A 20,365-nucleotide genomic window follows, 5' to 3' on the forward strand; every position below is an offset into this window, starting at 1 on the left:
CGCTCCCTCACAGGTAAACTCTGCTCTTTATACAGCCGCTCCAATCTCTTACAGGTAAACTCCTGCTCTTTATACAGCCACTCCACTCTCTTACAGGTAAACTCCGCTCTTTATACAGCCGCTCCACTCCCTCACAGGTAAACTCTGCTCCGCTCTTCATACAGCCGATCCAATCCCTCACAGGTAAACTCCTGCTCTTTATACAGCTGCTCTGCTCTCTCACAGGTAAACTCTGCTCTTTATACATCCGCTCTGCTCACTCACAGGTAAACTCCGTTCTTTATACAGCCACTCTGCTCCCTCACAGGTAAACTCTGCTCTGCTCCCTCACAGGTAACCTCTGCTCTTTATACAGCCACTCCACTCTCTTACAGGTAAACTCCCGCTCTTTATACAGCCACTCCACTCTCTTACAGGTAAACTCCGCTCTTTATACAGCCGCTCTACTCCCTCACAGGTAAACTCTGCTCTTTATACAGCTGCTCCGCTCCCTCACAGGTAAACTCCGCTCTTTATACAGCCACTCCACTCTCTTACAGGTAAACTCCTGCTCTTTATACAGCCGCTCCGCTCTCTCACAGGTAAACTCCTCTTCTTTATACAGCCGCTCCACTCCCTCACAGGTAAACTCCACTCTTTATACAGCCGCTCCGCTCCCTCACAGGTAAACTCCACTCTTTATACAGCCGCTCCACTCCCTCACAGGTAAACTCTGCTCTTTATACAGCCACTCCACTCGCTTACAGGTAAACTCCTGCTCTTTATACAGCCACTCCACTCTCTTACAGGTAAACTCCTGCTCTTTATACAGCCGCTCCGCTCTCTCACAGGTAAACTCCTCTTCTTTATACAGCCGCTCCACTCCCTCACAGGTAAACTCCACTCTTTATACAGCCACTCCACTCCCTCACAGGTAAACACCCGCTCTTTATACAGCCGCTCCGCTCCCTCACAGGTAAACTCCACTCTTTATACAGCCACTCCACTCCCTCACAGGTAAACTCCACTCTTTATACAGCCGCTCCGCTCCCTCACAGGTAAACTCCACTCTTTATACAGCCGCTCCGCTCCCTCACAGGTAAACTCCACTCTTTATACAGCCGCTCCGCTCCCTCACAGGTAAACTCCACTCTTTATACAGCTGCTCCACTCCCTCACAGGTAAACACCCGCTCTTTATACAGCCGCTCTGCTCCCTCACAGGTAAACTCCACTCTTTATACAGCCGCTCTGCTCCCTCACAGGTAAACTCCACTCTTTATACAGCCGTTCCGCTCTCTCACAGGTAAACTCTGCTCTTTAAACAGCTGCTCCACTCCCTCACAGGTAAACTCCACTCTTTATACAGCCGCTCCGCTCCCTCACAGGTAAACTCCACTCTTTATACAGCTGCTCCACTCCCTCACAGGTAAACACCCGCTCTTTATACAGCCGCTCTGCTCCCTCACAGGTAAACTCCACTCTTTATACAGCCGCTCTGCTCCCTTACAGGTAAACTCCACTCTTTATACAGCCGTTCCACTCCCTCACAGGTAAACTCCACTCTTTATACAGCCGTTCCACTCCCTCACAGGTAAACTCCACTCTTTATACAGCCGCTCTGCTCCCTCACAGGTAAACTCCACTCTTTATACAGCCGCTCCACTCCCTCACAGGTAAACTCCACTCTTTATACAGCCGCTCTACTCCCTCACAGGTAAACTCTGCTCTTTATACAGCCGCTCTACTCCCTCACAGGTAAACTCTGCTCTTTATACAGCCGCTCCGCTCCCTCACAGGTTAACTCCTGCTCTTTATACAGCCACTCCACTCTCTTAGAGGTAAACTTCCGCTCTTTATACAGTCGCTCCACTCTCTTAGAGGTAAATTCCCGCTCTTTATACAGCCGCTCCGCTCTCTTACAGGTAAACTCCCGCTCTTTATACAGCCGCTCCACTCCCTCACAGGTAAACTCTGCTCTGCTCCCTCACAGGTAAACTCCTGCTCTTTATACAGCCACTCCACTCTCTTAGAGGTAAACTTCCGCTCTTTATACAGTCGCTCCACTCTCTTACAGGTAAACTCCAGCTCTTTACACAGCCACTTTGCTCCCTCGCAGGTAAACTCCAGCTCTTTATACAGTTGCTCCACTCTCTCAGAGGTAAACTCGCGCTCTTTTTACAGCCGCTCCACTCTCTCACAGGTAAACTCCCGCTCTTTATATAGTCGCTCTGCTCCCTCACAGGTAAACTCCTGCTCTTTATACATTCGCTCCGCTCCCTCACAGGTAAACTCCCGCTCTTTTTACAGTCGCTCCACTCTCTTACAGGTAAACTCCAGCTCTTTATACAGCCGCTCCACTTTCTCACAGGTAAACTCCTGCTCTTTATATAGTTGTTCCACTCTCTTAGAGGTAAACTCACGCTCTTCTTACAGCTGCTTCACTCTCTCACAGGTAAACTCCAGCTCTTTATACAGCCGCTCCACTTTCTCACAGGTAAACTCCTGCTCTTTATACAGTTGCTCCACTCTCTCAGAGGTAAACTCACGCTCTTTTTACAGCCGCTCCACTCTCTCAGGTAAACTCCCGCTCTTTATATAGTCGCTCCGCTCCCTCACAGGTAAACTCCTGCTCTTTATACATTCGCTCCGCTCCCTCACAGGTAAACTTCTGCTCTTTATACAGTCACTCTGCTCTTTTTTGTTGTTTTACCTTTGTTATTGATTTAGTTTCCCATTCTTAAGTTACTAATTTAATAATAATCACCAAGTGATAGTTACTCAGCCGCTAATTTAAATCTAAAACAAAGGTAAAAGCTGAAAAATTCACCAGCCAATCACCTGCCTGCTCTGCTGCTACATCACTCTGCTTTTTCAGTGCTGGTTTGAATCACTGTTTGGGGGTTTCTGTCTGTCTCCCCAACTGTTTATTCACACGCTCTCTCTGCACTGTTTTCACCCAGGGCCTCTCTCGCTCCTGCCACAGATTATTTGTATTCACAGCTAAGCTATGAGAGGGCAGAGTATTGGTCATACTTTTTAAAATTCTTTCATGGGATGTGGGCGTTGCCCATCCATAATTGCCCCTTGAACTTAGTGACTTGCTGGGGCATTTCAGAATTAAGAAACACTGATCGACCAGACTGGGTAAAGATGGCAGATTTCCTTCCCTAAAGGACATTAGTGAATCCGATGGGTTTTTACAACAATCAATGGTATTTTCATGGTCACCGTTACTAACACGAGCTTTATACTCCAGGTTTATTCATTGAATTTAAATTCCATCAGCTGCCATGGTGGGATTTGAACCAATGCCCCCAGAGGATTAGCCGGGGCTTCTGGATTACTGGCCCAGAGCCATTATCACTATGCCACCATCTTCCTTGTTGACCTACTGACACCTATTTTACACTATTACACAAAGCCAGGATTTCATGTTTACATTGTCAGGCACTGCGCCCCCACCACACACCCCTCCTAATCATCAATCCCTATCTTCGGGGAACTGCAGTTCTGCTTTTGGGATAAGGCAATCCCCAGCAATGTAAACAGCCGGAGCGAGCTGACCTCAGTCAAGCTGACAGTAGCAACTCCATAACTGACTTCACCAGTTAGGGGGCTGAGCTATGCGAGAGAAGATCAAGCAGGATTCCATCCTGAGATCATTATTCTGTCAATCCCTGTTGGAAAGCGCAGGAACACAGATGTTGAAAGTGGCGGACGGGGGAGGGAAGATAAAACCTCGCTTGGCTGTTAATCCCCCATCGTCAAGCATCCTGCCGACCCTCCACATCTGTATTCACATGTGGCGGGAGACTGGTTATTTGGGAGGAAGTCTCAAATACCAGTTTTACACATTCACCGTCAATCAGGAAATGTAAGTAGTGTGCAGCAGTGTAGGCATCTCGCGGGATCCTCAAGAGCTCTGCCAAACGGTTTTTCAACCTTGTCCATTATCTAGAGGACTGCTCAGAATGATTTGACCCAAAGGCCACTGGTGGCAGCACTGGTGACAACAGCTGCTCATTTAAAATGCATTGCAGCATCCAATGCCACCCCAGGGGGCAGGTAACTATACACATCAGCCCACAGAAATAGTGAAGTCAATATCACTGTTCATCAGTTGACCTCGACGCACATTGAAATTCTTGACAGGCGTTGGTCATTTTCAATATGGGAAGTCAAGGTTCAATACAGAAAGCATTCTTTGCAAAACAGCAACAATTATTTATATTTATATAGCACCTTTAACATAATGAAACACGCCAGGGGGCTTCACAGGAGCATTGTAATGCAGCGTGTTGCCACACAAAGAGATCTTAGGCCAGATGATCAAATCTTGGTCAAAGAGGTAGGTTTTAAGAAATGTCTTAAAGGACGAAAGTGAGTGAGAGAGGCAGAGAGGTGTAGGAAGGGAATTCCAGAGCTCGGGGCCTAGGCAACTGAAGGTACAGCCACCAACGGTGGAGCTATTAAAATCGGAGATGCTCAAGAGGCCAGGATGAGATGAGCACAGATATCTCAGAGGGTTGTGAGGCTGGAGGAGATTACACAGACAGAGATGGGCGAGGTGATGGAGGGATTTGAAAAGAAGGATGACAATTTTAAAATCAAGATGTTGTTTGACTGAGAGCCAATGCAGGTCAGCGAGCTCAGAAGTGAACGGACTTATTGTGAGTTAGGGCACAGGCAGTTGAGTTTCGGATAACCTCATCTTACGTGGGGGGGGCCAATTAAGGCCGGCCCAGCGTGATGCACACCCAGAAGCACTGAGCGCTCCCTGTGTGGGTGGAGGGAGGAGGGACAGTCAGGGGCCTGCGCTCTTTCACCCATGCACATTGTTCCACAGAAATGATCAGGCCAATTCAGACACTTAAAAGCACATTCGGACCTCAATTTTGAATCTTTCCAATTATCTGAGGGCGGGCAGCCTTTCGGAGCTGTCTGTCGCAGACCAGCTCAAGGGTGGTGGGGAGACCAGGGTCGGCTGTGTTTTGAGTGCAGAAGGTCAACTTATAAGTGGCAGCGAAGAGGCTTAGTGGGGCCGACCACATCACAGGAAAAGGGAAAAACATTTAACAAACTCTCAGCCCTTTCAATGGCTGCCATTTGGGAAGTAACTTTGGCAAAATGGAAAGTGCAGATTTTCACATTTTGGAGGGCAGGTGAAGTGAAGGTCTGGAACCTGGGATAAGGGAGGAAGCTGAGAACCTGCTGTCATTGCATAATTCGGCCACGAGATGGCTCTTTGATCCAACTTTCTGAACGGTTTTGGGGAATAAAATTTTGCTTATTCATTTACCGAGCTCAATTTCTTTTAGTTGTCGGATGTGGCCATTGCTGGCAATGCCAGCTTTTAATTGCCCATCCCTAAGCAAATGAATGGCCTGCTCAGCCATTTCAGAGAGCGGTTAAGAGTCCAGCACATTGCAGTCAGTCCGGGGTCACATGTAAGCCAGGCTGGATAAGGATGGGAGATTTCCTTTCTGAAAGGGCATTAGCGAACCTGATGGGCTTGTTCCGACAATCCAATAGTTTCTTGATCACTGTTACCAATACAAACTTTTTGTTTTAAATTCCAGGTTTATTTAGTTCACTGAATTTAAATTCCCAGCTGCCATGGTGGGATTTGAACTCACATCTATGGATTACTAGCTCAGTAACATAACCATTATACTCCTGCCAACTGATAAGTGGTCAAGAAAAAGATCATATTGCAGATGTGGAAAAGTTTTCAGATGAGTTAACAAAAAACTCATCCTCTGGGTAAAAAGGTAAAGTGCGTTTCACATTATTGAAAGGTAGCCCAGTATTATAGCAGTGTACAAATGTTTAATCTTTACCCAGTGTTTTTATGTACTCAGACTAGACATCTGTTGAGATAGCAGTTCTGAAATCTGCTTACTCAGGGAGTTTTATGGGCTCTTGGATGCTATTCATCTGCCTAATCATTTTACAAGGGCTAGACTTTGTTTACACAATTAGTTTGAAGAGTCTATTTGTTTACTCAGGGAGTTTCATGGGCTGGCTGACTGCTTTCAACTGTTATAATCGAGTTTTTTGAGTCCCGTTTAGAAAGCAGATAATGGGTGAGGAGGGTGATTGTGAAGTAGGTGAGAGTGACGGGGTGAGGGAGGTGAGAGGGGTAAGGATGATGGGGGTGAGGGAGTTAGAGGGAGGGAGGGTGAGGGGGAGGGGGAGGGTGAGGGGTAGGGTGAGGGAGGGTGAGGGGTAGGATGGGGGTGGTGAGGGTGAGGGGGCAAGGGTGAGGAAGTGAGGGTGAGGGGGTGAGGGTGACTGGGTGAGGGAGTGAGGGGGGTAGGGTTCAGGGGGAGGTTTAAAGTGGCCGGAAGGTTTGAGTGTATATAGAGGAGCTGCTGATTGCATCGGAAGTACTGGGCTAAAGTATTTTGGGAAGGGAAGTGGGCCTTTCAACCTGCCCACTTTGGACTCGGCCCTCCTCCAAGTCTGCCTTCATTTCCGGCTCGGGTGGTAGGCCTGTTTCCAGGCCATTTAGGCCCTGGACTCCCAGAAGATCCTCTCTGCTGGCCTTCTCGAGACAGGAAGTGGGGCCACGATGGCAAGATTAGTCCCATTTCCTGAGCTGGGACTCAAAATGAAAATCTGGCCTTGAAATGCTGTTTCCCCCTGGCTGGGGGAGGGTGGGGGCTGGGGGTGGGGGTGAGGGGAGGGGGTGGTCCCAGTAAACAGGGGCACAGTCTCAGGATAAGGGCATCGATCAATTAGAACTGAGAAGAGGAGAGATTTCTCCATCCAGAGTTGTGGACCTTTGGAATTCTCTATCCTGCAGGGTTGTGGATACTCAGTCACTGAATGTATTTAAGGCCAAGATAGACAGGTTTTTGGTCTCTCAGGGAGTCAGGAGATATGGGGAGGCAGTGGGCAAGTGGAGTTGAAGCAGGAAATCAGCCATGATCGTATTGAATGACACAGCGGGAGGGAGGGGCTGAATGGTCTATTCCTGCTCCTATTTCTTATGTTCTAAATTTGTTTATACCATTGAAGGCAAATTATTGACAGGGTTAGGAAATTAGCTGAGTGGCAGGAGACAGAAAATGGAGATACTGGGCACGCACTATACTTGGTAGGATATGTTCCGCAAGGAAAGTAACATTCGCACCACACAAGTGCCAGGCAATGACCATCTCCAGTAAGAGTGAATCTAACTATTGCCCCTTGACATTCAATGGCATTACCAGCATTGAATCCCCCACTATCAACAGCCTGGGGTTACTATTGACCAGAAACTGAACGGGACTAGCCATATAAATACTGTGGCTACAAGAGCAGGTCAGAGGCTAGGAATCCTGCAGCGAGTAACTCAACTCCTGACTCCACAAAGCCTGTCCACCATCTACAAGGCACAAGTCAGGAATGTGATGGAATACTCTCCACTTGCCTGGATGAGTGCAGCACCCACAACACTCAAGGAGCTGGACACCAACCGGGACAAAGCAGCCCGCTTGATTGGCACCCCATTCACAAACATTCACTCCCTCCACCACTGACGCACAGTAGCAGCAGTGTGTACCATCTACAAGATGCACTGCAGCAACTCACCAAGCCTCTTTAGACAGCACCTTCCAAACCCATGATCACTACCATCTAGAAGGACAGGGCTGCAGATAGATGGAAACACCACCACCTGGAAGTTCCCCTCCAAGCCGCTCACCATCCTGACTTGGAAATATATCGCCGTTCCTTCACTGTCATTGGGTCAAAATCCTGGAACTCCTTTCCTAACAGCACTGTGGTTGTACCTACACCACATGGACTGCAGCGGTTCAAAAAGGCAGCTCACCACCACCTTCTCAAGGGCAATTAGGGATGGGCAATAAATGCTGGCCCAGCTAGTGACACCCGCATCCCATGAGTGAATAAAAGCAAGGATTTGTGTTGGGGCCTCAACTGTTCACTGTACTTATCAGTGACTCACATGGTAGGATAAAAAAAATTGTTCATAACACAGAGATCGGTGGCAATTCAAGGGGTGTGAACGGAGGCAAAAAATTACAAAGACACATAGATAGATAAAGTGAATGGGTAAAATTGTGGTAAATAGATTTCAGTGTAGACAAACGTGAGACCATTCACTTTGAACCAATAGAACAGGGTACTTGCTAAATGGTAAAAAACTACAACCAGAGGAGGCCCAAAGAGGAAAGGTATGTAGATTATTAAAATATCATGAACAGGTACAGGAAATAATCAAAAAGCAATGGAATTCTGGCATTTATATCAAGAGCTTTTGAAACAAGGTGGTAAAAGTCATGCATGACAAAGCTCTGGATAGACCACACTTGGGAGTATTGTGAGTGGTTCTAGGCAGCACACATTAAGAAGGATATATTTGACTTGCAGGGAGTGTAGTACAGATGTACCAGAATGATTTCCAGACTCCAAGGATTAATTTGCAAGGAGACTAGGGTCATATTCCTTGGAATTCATAGGGTTGAGGATCAATTTGATTGAAGCTTTCAAGATTTCAAAGGGAACCAGTAGGATAGACATTGAGCAGCTATTTCCACTTGTTGGGGCATCCAGGACAAGGGGGGCATTGTCGAAAAAATTAGATCCAAACATTTCAAGGCTGAAATTAGGAAACACTTCCACACACAAAGGATGGTTGAATTTTGGCTCCTCTACTGCAAATGGCAACTGATGTTAGTTCAATTGTTAATTTTAAAAATGAGTTTGCTAAAGTTCTGTTAAGCAAAGGTATTAATGGAAATAGGGCAAAGGTGGGTGTATGGAGTTAGGTTGCAGCTCAGCCATGAACTCTCTGAACAGTGGAATAGGCTCGAAGGCCGAAAGTGTCTGCTCCTGCTCCCATGTTACTTTGTTCCTATGAATTCAATGGTGTATCTTTATGAAGGGACCTCCCCAACTTGACCTTCATCATTGAGTTTAACTCCTGACAAGTTGTCCCTCACTCCGTCAGCCATATTGTCGATACCCATATTTGGAAAACTATCTTTAATTCTCATTCTTTCTCATTTTGACCAATGTCTTACACCTGTGTAAGTACATGAATAATCCCAATAAATACATGAGCATGATCATTAATACAGATATTAAAATGAATAAATATACACCTCAGAAATATGAAATAACTAGGTACAATTTTGCATAATAGCCTTGGATGTAAAGCCACCTGCTCCCTTTATTCTCCAGTGGCCACTTTTCTGTTTTGTAGGGTTTTGTCCCTTCATAAGAGTTTACCTCACTCTCACCTACCTCACTCTTATTTAACTCTTACTTGTGATGCTGTTTTAAGGAATATTCCTAGTTAGCAAAAATGAAATCCGTCTTACGGAATCAATCTCGCGATAATGGAACACAAGCTCCACGACACGGAAGACTGTGCAGGGTTGGTGGCAGAAGGCATGAGAACGGCACTAAGTGAATTGCCCTTCGGAGGGCCGGTGCAAGCACAATGGGCCGAAAGGCCTCCTTCTGTGCTGGAACAATTCTGTGATTCTGTGCTGGCAATATTGTCCGTCATGGGAAATTCAGGCCTTCCCAAGCCTGAAGAATTCAAGAGTTTGCATTGAGATAACCCAGCTCTGCCCTTTACCAGTAATGACTGTTATTTGTATTACAGCGATGTCACCCAAGTCAAAGGCCCTGGAGCCAGATTCAGTGTCAGTCCGTGATGAGAGTGAGGTCCTATTTTATTTGACTTCTTGCTGTTATTATTCTGCATGGTGTGAAATGTATACCAGTGAGAGCTATGAAATGGACTCTACCACCAGTGGAAGATGATTTATGACAACCAGCTATGTTGCATATGGAGAAGGACACACTGTAAGAACATCCAACGTAATAGAGGAGGTTGAGTGCTACAGTGGTTTCAACACAGCTGTCGGCCACCTGTAGAACTTCGATCTGAATTCATTCCCGACTGATGGGAAGGTAATTTTGACTTTGTATGCAACAGCGTAGAACATTCCTCACAGGTTATTTAATTATTGACTGCAATGGAAAAAAAAGTCCGGAGATGTGAAACGGGCTGCCAATTCACCATCCTAATCTTAAACTATCACACATAATCTCCCCCATGGGATGATAGTCTCTGATATTCATGGACACAAACTCTGACCTTTAACTTCACGTTAGTTGGAATGAATTAGGAATCTGACCTTGAGCGGGGCAGAGGGGTGGAGGGGGGGGTCACAGGATAGTTGGCGTGGGAAGAGGAAAATGAATGATTGGTGCAGTCAGGGCTAAGGAACATTGCTGGGGCAGAATGCAGTTTTTCACAGGATTAGATCACGCAATACCTGACCTGAGAACGTTTAATATTAACATTGGCTCTGAAGCAAAAAATGATTCCTTTTCCCTCTACACATCCCTCGTCTCACTGATCACAAAATAATTTACCACAAAATGTATAGAAACGAGGGAGAAAAAAAGTAATTTAATATAACCAAGAACTGATGCCTTGACATCTAGCAAGATCAAGATTTCATTTGTATTTAAGTCATGCAACAACTTAGATCTTCAAAGCTCATGTGTGCCTCTCAAAAACTTTCGCTGATCTTAACTGTGTTGGAAAGCAGGTTTGTGTCAGGAGCAATTTCTGTGCTTGGTGCAAAGGCTAACTTATATCAAAGCATTAGTGATGAAATCTGCCACAAAATCTGTTAACTACATTGACCTACATGTTGATGTCCGCTTTGGCTCCTCACAAATATTCAGGTGCTAGAAGGTATTTAAAAACGGTTTGATCACAGAAAATCCATTAAAAAACTTTGGTTTACTAACCAAACAAGATTGTCTTACACTCCTGGATGCTGCTCATACACATGAATTCAAGAAATTGTGCATTTCATATTGTTTCTCTTTTGAAAGTAGCTAGTGTCTGACAAGTAAAAGCCCCCGATAAATCTTGATCAATAGCTAAACATCCCAGTTATCCTCCTTTGTCAGCACTACTCATGTTGTTTAATGGTAGCTCACCCAATTGGGAGGGGGTGCCGGGGAGAGGGTGAAAAACTGGGCATCAGCAATGCTGCTCAAAGGCAACCTATGCCTCTTAAAGGAGAAACGCAATTTGGATGCAATGAACCGAATTAAAGATGAGCTTACATCCCTTCTAATGTTGCCTTGGTCTCTGCACCATCCATTGCCTACAAATGGTCTCTCAAATGACAATTGTTCAGTCGTCTGTTCTAGTAAGCTTTAAGCATGGCAATGGACTTCCATGCGTTTCAGACTAATATACAAATAATATGACTGCATACAAATATAATCATGGCTTGCCTCTACTACGTTAGTGGACTGCACTGCCCAGTATAGAACAGACGAGGCAAGTCTGAAATTGAATCCCCAGTCTGTGCTGCTTAGCTGATCTCACCCCTGGTTACTAGTAAAAGGAAAGAAAATCTTTCATTTCTACAGTAGCTTTCATGGCCCCAAGGCATTCCAAAGTGTTTTACAGCCAATTAAGCACTTTTCAAGTGTAGTCGCTTCTGTAATGTAGGAAATGCAGAAGCCAATTTGTGCACAGCAAGACCCTACAAATAGCAATTTGATAATGACCAGATTATCTGTTTTAGTGATGTTGCTTGAGGGGCAAATACTCACCAGAATTCTGGGGAGAACTCCCCTGCTCTTTGTTGGGATAATTTACACCCCCCTGAGGGAGCAAACAGGGTCTCATCCAAAAGCAGCACCTACAACAGTGCAGCACTGAGGGATTTGGCCTGGATTTGGGGTTCAAGCCTCTGGAGTGGGACTTGGACTCATGACCTTCAGACTCAGACAGTGCTTCTCAGTAAAAGCACAAACAGGTTCAACAGCTCAGAGCTTGGGAAGGGTAAATTCAGCTGGTGTTTCTGAGCCTGACTACACAAGGAAATAGTTTGATCCTGTCCTGAGCCAAGACCGTTGCTTTTAGGGGTGAAGGATTGGAAATAGGAGGGAATTTAACAATAAAACCATTTCGACCCAATGCAGCAATCTGGCCACATATAATAGACACTTATCTCCAAATGGAAATAAACCACTGCTTGTCTCATCAAGATGAATGGGATGAAGGTAAATGGTCTGCTGTCAATCTTCATCTATCACGTCCAGCTCTCCAGTGGTTCTGATTACAGGTCACTAACAATGTGAGCTGTCTGCGATCGTACATTGATTTGGTGATACAAATTCACCTCGTGTCCGTATAATGAGGTGATCTCACGAGGATGTGGTTGTCAAACTACAATGCTTGCAGATTTTAACCACAAGACAAAAAAATACCAATTCCGTGTCTCTCCACAGCCTATTTAGTAAGTGATTTGGTGGATAGGAACTGAAAATGAATACAACAGTTCCTATCGATGTCAGCCCTCATTTTCCCCACGTGCAAAGATAACTCTATTTTTGGTGCAAGCACAATACATTGCTATAAAAAGCCGCACAGAAAACAGTTTGATTTTTCTCCCAGTCACAACACCAGCAAAATAATGGTTTTGTTTCCTTTTCTTAAAGGTGTTGACTCCTGTTGGGCTCCAGTTCTACGGATATTTCTCCAGTTGTCTCCCCTGCCCTGTCCTGTAGGCATTGACTTTTTGTCAGCTCACAGACCTACAGGTAATCCACTCCTGGCCATTCGTCATGTGAATGATAGCCTGGGCAGCTAGTGTCAGCACACACACCCGTGCATGCATGTATTCTAATTAGGTTACAGTCATGGGTCATAGTTTTAAGTCGGATAATTAAGGCCAGATCTAGGTTAGGTTTTAGGAGGTGCTCCTTTCCCCATTCAGGTTGCCAGCTCATGTGGTGAACACTGATTCTCTGAATTCCTTTAAGTGATAATGGGACCTTGTTTGTGGTTGGAGTAGAGATCACCTTGTATAAGTGTCAGGTGTTGCACAGAATTATCAGGGTCAGTGATCCTCTGGGATAGTTTTGAAAGTATTTCATGGGGTTTTTCCCCTAAAATGGTCTGGGTCTTTATCCGATATTTCACCTCTCCCAGAAGATACACAAAGTATCACCAATGGTGTGGGATGGGCTGATGGGTTGTTTCCCGTCTGTCATTTTCATATGATCATATCACTGAAAGTAATCAGGAGCGAGGACCCTGACCATTATTCCCCTCCGTAAGCCAGAATTGTTGAGACCACTTGCAGACCTTCTTCACTTCCCCAGGCTAATATATGCAAGGATTGAAGCTGGGATCTTCCTGGCTTGTACGGCTGGAGCAAAGCATTTGATCATTCGCTGTAGACTTACCTCTGCATTGTTTGGAATGGCTTCGTGATATAGACAAAGGCAACCTTAATCCAACCACCAAGAGACAAAAACTTGCATCGTCCCCTTCCATCCAAATGGTCCCTGAACGACTCAAGATTGTTGTCTACACTACTCCACCCAGAAATCTATTCTCAACATCGATCCCTCCATGTGAAAGAGACCCTTCCTGATATCAAACTTAAATTCACCTTTTGCTAGTTTGAACCCATGGCCTCTCCTCATAATTTTATTTACTTGTTCCAGGTTTACCTTCTTCCAAGGCCACAGAGCCTTTATGTCTCCAGTCTACCCTCCTAACTCAATCCTATGATGCTGGGGGGGTCAGTGTTGTTGGCTGATTTCTGCACATATTCTAGGGCTTGAGTCAGTTTCTAGGTGAGCAAAACTAGGCCTCGTATTATGATCAAATGCTGGGATGCTGAACAATTTCCACTTTGATATGCAATGTATAGTTAGTACAAAGCATGACAGGTGTTTAGAGACATGATAAATATTACATGGCATATAACAATGTATTAATTGTCCCCCTTTAATTAGAAGCTCTAATTAGAGTCTATTAACATAAAATCATCAAATGTTACCTCACAAAAACAGGCCATTTGATCCATCAAGTCTGCACTGGTATTTTCCCTGCATGAACCACCTCATCTAATCCCATTCTTCTGCTCACTTTTCAAATGCTTTAATGTTCCTCTTTCTCAAGGAACCATTTAACCATAAAACGGACATCATGAGGGCTAACACACGATTGACACAGAGTTAACTCTGCACTGAATCTGGTTGTGAGGACATGCATAGATTAAAGCATCAGGTGTACCTTTATGCAGGAACTGTAGCTTCCGTTTGGCACACTGGTGAAGTTCCTCTACACATGGTGGTCTGGTCGATGGGTGAAACAGATCTTCCTGCTGATACCATGGAGCTCGGTAGTGGACTGTTAATTTACTCTCCCTGTCCAGGTTTGACACAGCTGAAACAGAGGAACAGTGGCTAAGCAATCATTGTACCGGTAGAAGCAATATGAGATAGAAATCATCAAAGGTCTACAGCACAGAGAAAGGCCACATGGCCCATTATGTCTCCGCTGGCTGAAAAAGTAACCCAGACAGCCTAATGTGACTTTTCGGCATTTGATTCGTACCCTGAAGGTAAGGCACTTCAGGTGCACAACCAGGTACCGCTTAAGTGAGATGAGGTTTTCTGTCTCTATCACCCTTTTAGGCAGTGAGTTCCAGACGCCTACCACCCTCTGGGTGAAATTATTTTTCCCCATTTCCCTCTAATCCATCCACCAATCACTTTAAATCTGTGCCCCCTATTTTCTGATAAATACATACTTCTGCAATGGCCAAATGACCAACTATCTGACACCATCAGACTAGAGAGGCCGGTAGATATCAACTTGGAATCCCAGTCTGTGCTATGCGATCTGATTTCAGTCAGTGGGGATGCTACAATTGATCTCAATGTCTGTGAGCTAAGGAACTGAAAAATCCAGCCAGGTCTCCCAAGACCCAATCGCTGTTATACACTTGCGGAGATAACAAGTGAAACAGGATTAAGCTTGGCTGTGAAGTGCTCCAATTCCACCTTGTCGGCAGTGAAAAGTGACTACTTGGGTGTGGCTTGTTGGACTTTTGAGAATCCCAGTTAGACCTATGAGGAAGGGAAGTCAAATGGCTGGAAAAAGACATGTATTACATTAAAATAAAATTCATTATATTTGTACCATAATCATTAATTCCTTTATTATAAATATCTGCACAATAAAATTAGCTTCCATCTACTTAAGCAGTTAAACAGATTATGACCTCTTGCCATCAGCCCTTAGTAACATCTTTATCTTATGCTTTAATATAGAGTAGAGAAATGTACCTCACATATATCAGCATCAAGGGAGCAATTGTTATTCATAAAGATGATTAATATTAATCTATTGGTCTGAAGTACCTGTCCCAAAACAATTCTTTATCTACCAACATGCACTTATCTCCTGCACACAAAGGAACAACTAGACTGCCTCCTAATTCTCTGTGGGAATATAAATACATCAGGACAAATCCCTCAAAGTACTTCCATTTTGAACTATAGTCTGTAAAAACTATAAGTGACTAACTTGCAGATTACAGCATTAGACATTAAAAAATAGAAAATCAGTAGATCACCTTCCCTGGTGCCTTAAATTGGTTAAGTGGCACTGCCCAGTGAGAGGTTGAACCACATGGAGCAGGAAACTCCCTTAAGTTTGATCTCTGGTTTGCGCTGAGTTAATTGATTTCAACCAAAGCCAGATGCCAGCTGCCAGATGTAGATCAATCGTGGCACTCTTGACTCTTGAGTCAGATGACTGTGGGTTCAAGTCTCATTCTAGAGCCTTAAGCAGTGACTTAGGCTGACATTCCAGTGCAGTACTATTGGTGGTGCCGTCTGTTAGATGGGACGCTGAACTGATGCCCAGCCTGTCCTTTCAGGTGGATATAAAAGATGGCGTGGTAACATTTCTCACTGTCTCTAAGCTACGGAGGGGAGTATCACCAGGACCACGTCTCCTGACCTGTTCCCTGACCCTTGCTGGAAGGTTTACAGACATCAAGGAGGGCCAAAACTGTGATGGCTGTGATGACTCCCACAGCCTGCCAACACTTGCAATCCAGGCGTATAAATGAAGAATGGCCACTTAAGATGCGGTATCACAGGTGGCTGGAATAAATGAAACTGGATGACACTAATACCTTCAGGAGAGGGGAGGAAATTGAAGAAGAAAACCATTCAAATTGATCTTCGCAGGGCCCAGCTTTTGGTGAGGTATTAGTTGCAGTGAAAAGCAAACTAATGACATATGCTAATTTTTGCAGTTGATTATTTAAAAAAAAACTAAAATTAAAACACTCGGGGCTTTTTCTTTCTATTTTTGCATTAAAAATGCAACAGCTCTCTTCATTTAATGTGTGCATCACAATGTACTGATGGAGCAGTGGGAGAACCAGCCTTGTGACTGACTACCACATCTGACAGAATGTATTACAGCTTTGCAAGCCAAATTCTACTGCAGTTTGCATTGCACAGCAGAGGTCGAGATAATGATATCTGGTACAGGCACAGCATCCATCCAACTGAGACCAAAATAAAGATCCCTGTCAAAAAATGTAAATAGAACCTTTAATTTCTTCAGAAACCACCACTGGCAATGCTTCATTTTAAGAAATTTTATAAATGGACACATTAGCTTTCCTTTTAAAAAGACAACTGAACTGTGTCAATGAGAGGAAGGTGGGCAGTTGCTTTAAGACAGCCGGTTATATAGGTACAGATATCTGGCCGACATGCTGTCTGCAGGACATGAAAAGGGCATTCCATGCTCAGCTTCCACAATTGAGGCTCATTGTAGAAAAAGACAGGTTTGGGCTTGTTTATGATGCTCCCCACAGTCAAATAGCCTGCACACATTTAGGCTCAAACATATAAAAGGGCTGTCCATTCACCTGCACCTTTTGTGCCTTAGACCTACATTGCTGGGGGAAACAACTTAATCAGTTCAGGGTGCAAGAGACTGTCCCTTTGAAAGCTGTTATTTCTATTCTTCACCGATCTCTTGAGAGCGCTAATAGTTGATCCCTCTCAGAAATACGTTTGGTGGCCCCTTCTGAGACCTCCCTCGTGCCCACTCCGGTCCGGCTAAAAAGGCAAGTGGGCAATCTGCTCTCACCCTCCACCAGTACAGCTCTGTGTCAGTTACAATCTTACAGCAGTGAAGGAGGCCATTCAGTCCATCATGCCCATGCCTGCTGTTTGAAAGAGCGATCCAACCAGTTCCACTCCCCTGCTCTTCTCCCATATCCCTGCAATGTTCTGCCCATCACGTTTTTATCCAATTCCCTTTTGTAAGTTACGACTGAACCTGCTTCCACCACCCTTTCAGGCAGCGCATTCTTGATCACCATAAAGCACTGTGCAAAAAATATTTTGCCTCAGCTCCCCTTTTATTCTTTTGCTATCTGTCTCCTGTGGCTATTGACCCTCCTGCCAACAAGGAACAGTTTCTCCTCGTTTACTCCATCACAACCCTTCATGATCGTGGACGTGTCTATTCAATCTCCCATTAAATTTCTCTGCTGTAAGTAGAGCAATTCTAGTTCCACCAGTCTTTCCTTTTGTCGATGTCAATCTTAGGAACTCAGTATCTATGGTGCCAGCATGTGGGATTCCCACCTCTGAATATATTTTATTGGATTTGGCAGACCCCATAGACCCACATCCACCTTGTAGAGCTGCAGCGGGTCTGTGGATTAAGCAGTATGAATGCAGGAAATGGCTCCAGGAAACTATAATTCAGGAAAGAACTCTGCAGGAAACCTTTAAAAGAGACACTGCAGTGGTCTGGATCAATGATCTCTCTGATTGTCCGTCTTCATAGGGAAACAGACTCCACTCACTGCTTCCCCATCATAGTGTGATTCAGAACTCACTGAGCAAAGGTTTCAGGCACAAATCATTAGCGTGTCTCCCGCTGCGGCAGCATTTTTGAGCTTCAACACCTCTTCTAGCCACTTGCTCCTTAAAATTAGTTTCCTACAGTATGTCCTGACCCACTGAGGTTGACCTCCTTTGACACTCTCAGATGCCCAAAATGATTCACCAACTCCCTCTGCTGTAGAAATAAATTTCATAGCAGCAGACTGGACTTTTAGTTGAAAAAAAATTGGACAGCGGGAGAGAGCAGAGAGTGGGACTCACTGAATTGCTCTTTCGAAGGTTGAAAGGCAGAATACTACAGTCACTGGAAAGCTGAAGGAAAAAAACAGAAGACGCTGGAAAACCTCAGCAGCTCTGGCAGCACCTGCGGAGAGAGAAACTGAGGTAACGTTTTGGGTGGATGACTTTTCATCATGAGCTCGAACATTGGGATGAATATTATGGGGAGGTGGGGGTGGGGGTGAAATGCTTGCCCCCCCCCCCCCCCCTCACTGGTGGAAAAGTCAGTCTTGAGCCCTAGGCCTTAAAAATAGCTGTCCTCGAGCAGCTTTAACAAGCTGCTGCTAGTACAAGGGAGTCTCCGGAAGAAGATAAGATGCCAACCAGGCTCAGGCACGTCTTGGGGTTTTTGGTCGGGGAGATTGGAGACCCTGGGGGGTGTGGTGGGGGTCGGGTTTTGCGTGCCAGGAGGAGGCATAAAAACGGGGCATGGGGACATCTCCAAAGGAGGTACCGCCCCCCCGCCAGTTTCTTTCCCACCTTTTAGCCTGAGTTGCACAAGTAGAGGGCTGACCTCTTCGATTCCACCTTCCCCAACCGCACATATTGTTGCAACAGAAATCGAATTAGGCCCTGAACTGGCCTTTAGTTGGTCGGTCAAGGGCCTCAATAGATCTAAAGGTAGGCGGGCTGCGTGGTGCCTTATCTTATTATGGGGGACAGCTCAGGGGTGGGTGGGCAGTCAGTGGGCCAACCACCCATCGTTTTTGGCATTCTCCAACCCTCCTCCCCACCCACCCCCACCACCCCCCCACTCCACCTGCGAATACACTGGCTGGGGAATGTAAAATTCCCCCGTTAACTCTGTTTCCCTCTCCACAGATGCCAAAAAAGGTTTTGGGGAAAATTGGCCACCAGAGTTCCTCAGTCTCATCTGCTCTTTTCATGAGTACGTGCACTGTACTGTTCAGTTTGCCAGCACCACTTCTGGTCATTTCAGAGTGAAGGAAGGAGCAAAACAAGGCTGCGTCCGATCCCCCACTTTGTTAGTTATCTCCTTCTCCGCGCTCCCTTAGCCTTCCTGCAGATATGGAAGGAATTTATCTGCATACTAGATCAGACGGCAAGCTCGACAATCTGCCCAGACTGAAAGCAAGGACGGGGTCAGGGAACCCCTGCATTCTGATGGTGCCACGCTAATCATTCACACAGAAACTCAGCTACAAAGACTCGTGGATTGCCTCTCCCATGCCTGTAACTTTTTCTCCCCAGCTATAAGCCTCAAGAAAAGCATAGTTATGGGACAGGGTGTCACACCTGGGGAAGGGTGTGCCCCTCATCACACTAAATACTACCTCTGCTGGAAGTGATTAGCAAATCCTCTACCTCAGGTCCACAGTAACAGACAATCTCTCCCAATGCAGAAATTGATACACGTTTAGGAAAAGCAGCCACCACCTTTGTCCGACTCATGAAACGAACATGGAATAACATCAATCCGACTCTTAGGGTCAAGATGCTGGTTTATGGGGCCTGTGCTCTCAGTGCCTTGTTATATGGCTGTGAAGCATGGCTGACTTACAGTATCAAAGGAAAGAAGCTCAACAACTTTCATCCTCGCTGTTTGCGGCACATTCTGGACATCTCATGGAAGGGCAAAATCACGAACGTGGACAGTCCTCTCAATGGCAAAGCTGCCAGTTGTGTTGGCACTCACCAAGCAGAGGCTGCTTCGCCGACTCAGGCACGTTCTCAGGATGGAAGAGGGCAGCATCCCTGCGGACGCTCTGTATGGTGAGGTAACCAGAGCCAGTAGAGCAATAGGATGCTTAAAGCTCTGCTTCAAGGATACTTGCAAGTGTGACACGAAGGCCCTAAACATCACTTCTTGCACCTGGAAGATGTTAGCTAATGACAGAGGAAAATGGCGACATTGGCTGTGGAGCCAGCATGCGTCACCATGGCTACAGCAACTGGTGCCAACACTGAAAACAACCACTCACAACCACACCTGATAACCACCTCACATCTCTTCAGCCATCAACAAAAAGTGCATCCTATGAAGCTACACCAATGGATTTGATTTGCTGCATATCAATCATCATCAATCGCTACAAGGACATGACAAGCACAGTGCAGAACAGGGAGCGGTCCCATTACGAGCAACTAAGCACCACTTCACTGAGAAAGTGGAAGATTATCACAGTTAAAATACTGGAGAATGTCACCATAAAACTGATATTAATGCCAGCAGAAGAATGTTAGAGAACTGTGAAAAACTGCAGGAAGACAGATGAACAAAAATAGCTGTAAATGAAGAAATCTGAAAAACAATATGTAAAACAATGTAAAATAATGTAAAACAATTAATAATGTAAAACAATACATCGGTGGTCTTAACTTATGAGACATTGTTGCAAATT

The 20,365-nt window shown here is 45.3% G+C and overlaps 1 protein-coding gene across 3 annotated transcripts in view; it reads right to left on the minus strand.

Annotated features, from left to right (window-relative positions):
• LOC121290840 (Nance-Horan syndrome protein-like) overlaps positions 1 to 20,365 on the minus strand; it is a 457,730-nt gene that overhangs the window by 80,099 nt on the left and 357,266 nt on the right. For all 3 annotated transcript variants that reach the window (XM_041211831.1, XM_041211830.1, XM_041211829.1), the window contains exon 2: positions 14,068 to 14,220. In XM_041211831.1, the coding sequence (XP_041067765.1) occupies positions 14,068 to 14,220 (153 nt within the window). The remainder of the gene's footprint in view (positions 1 to 14,067; positions 14,221 to 20,365) is intronic.

The sequence above is a fragment of the Carcharodon carcharias genome, chromosome 18 (genome assembly GCF_017639515.1).
Source record: "Carcharodon carcharias isolate sCarCar2 chromosome 18, sCarCar2.pri, whole genome shotgun sequence".
Classification (NCBI taxonomy): Eukaryota; Metazoa; Chordata; class Chondrichthyes; order Lamniformes; family Lamnidae; genus Carcharodon; species Carcharodon carcharias.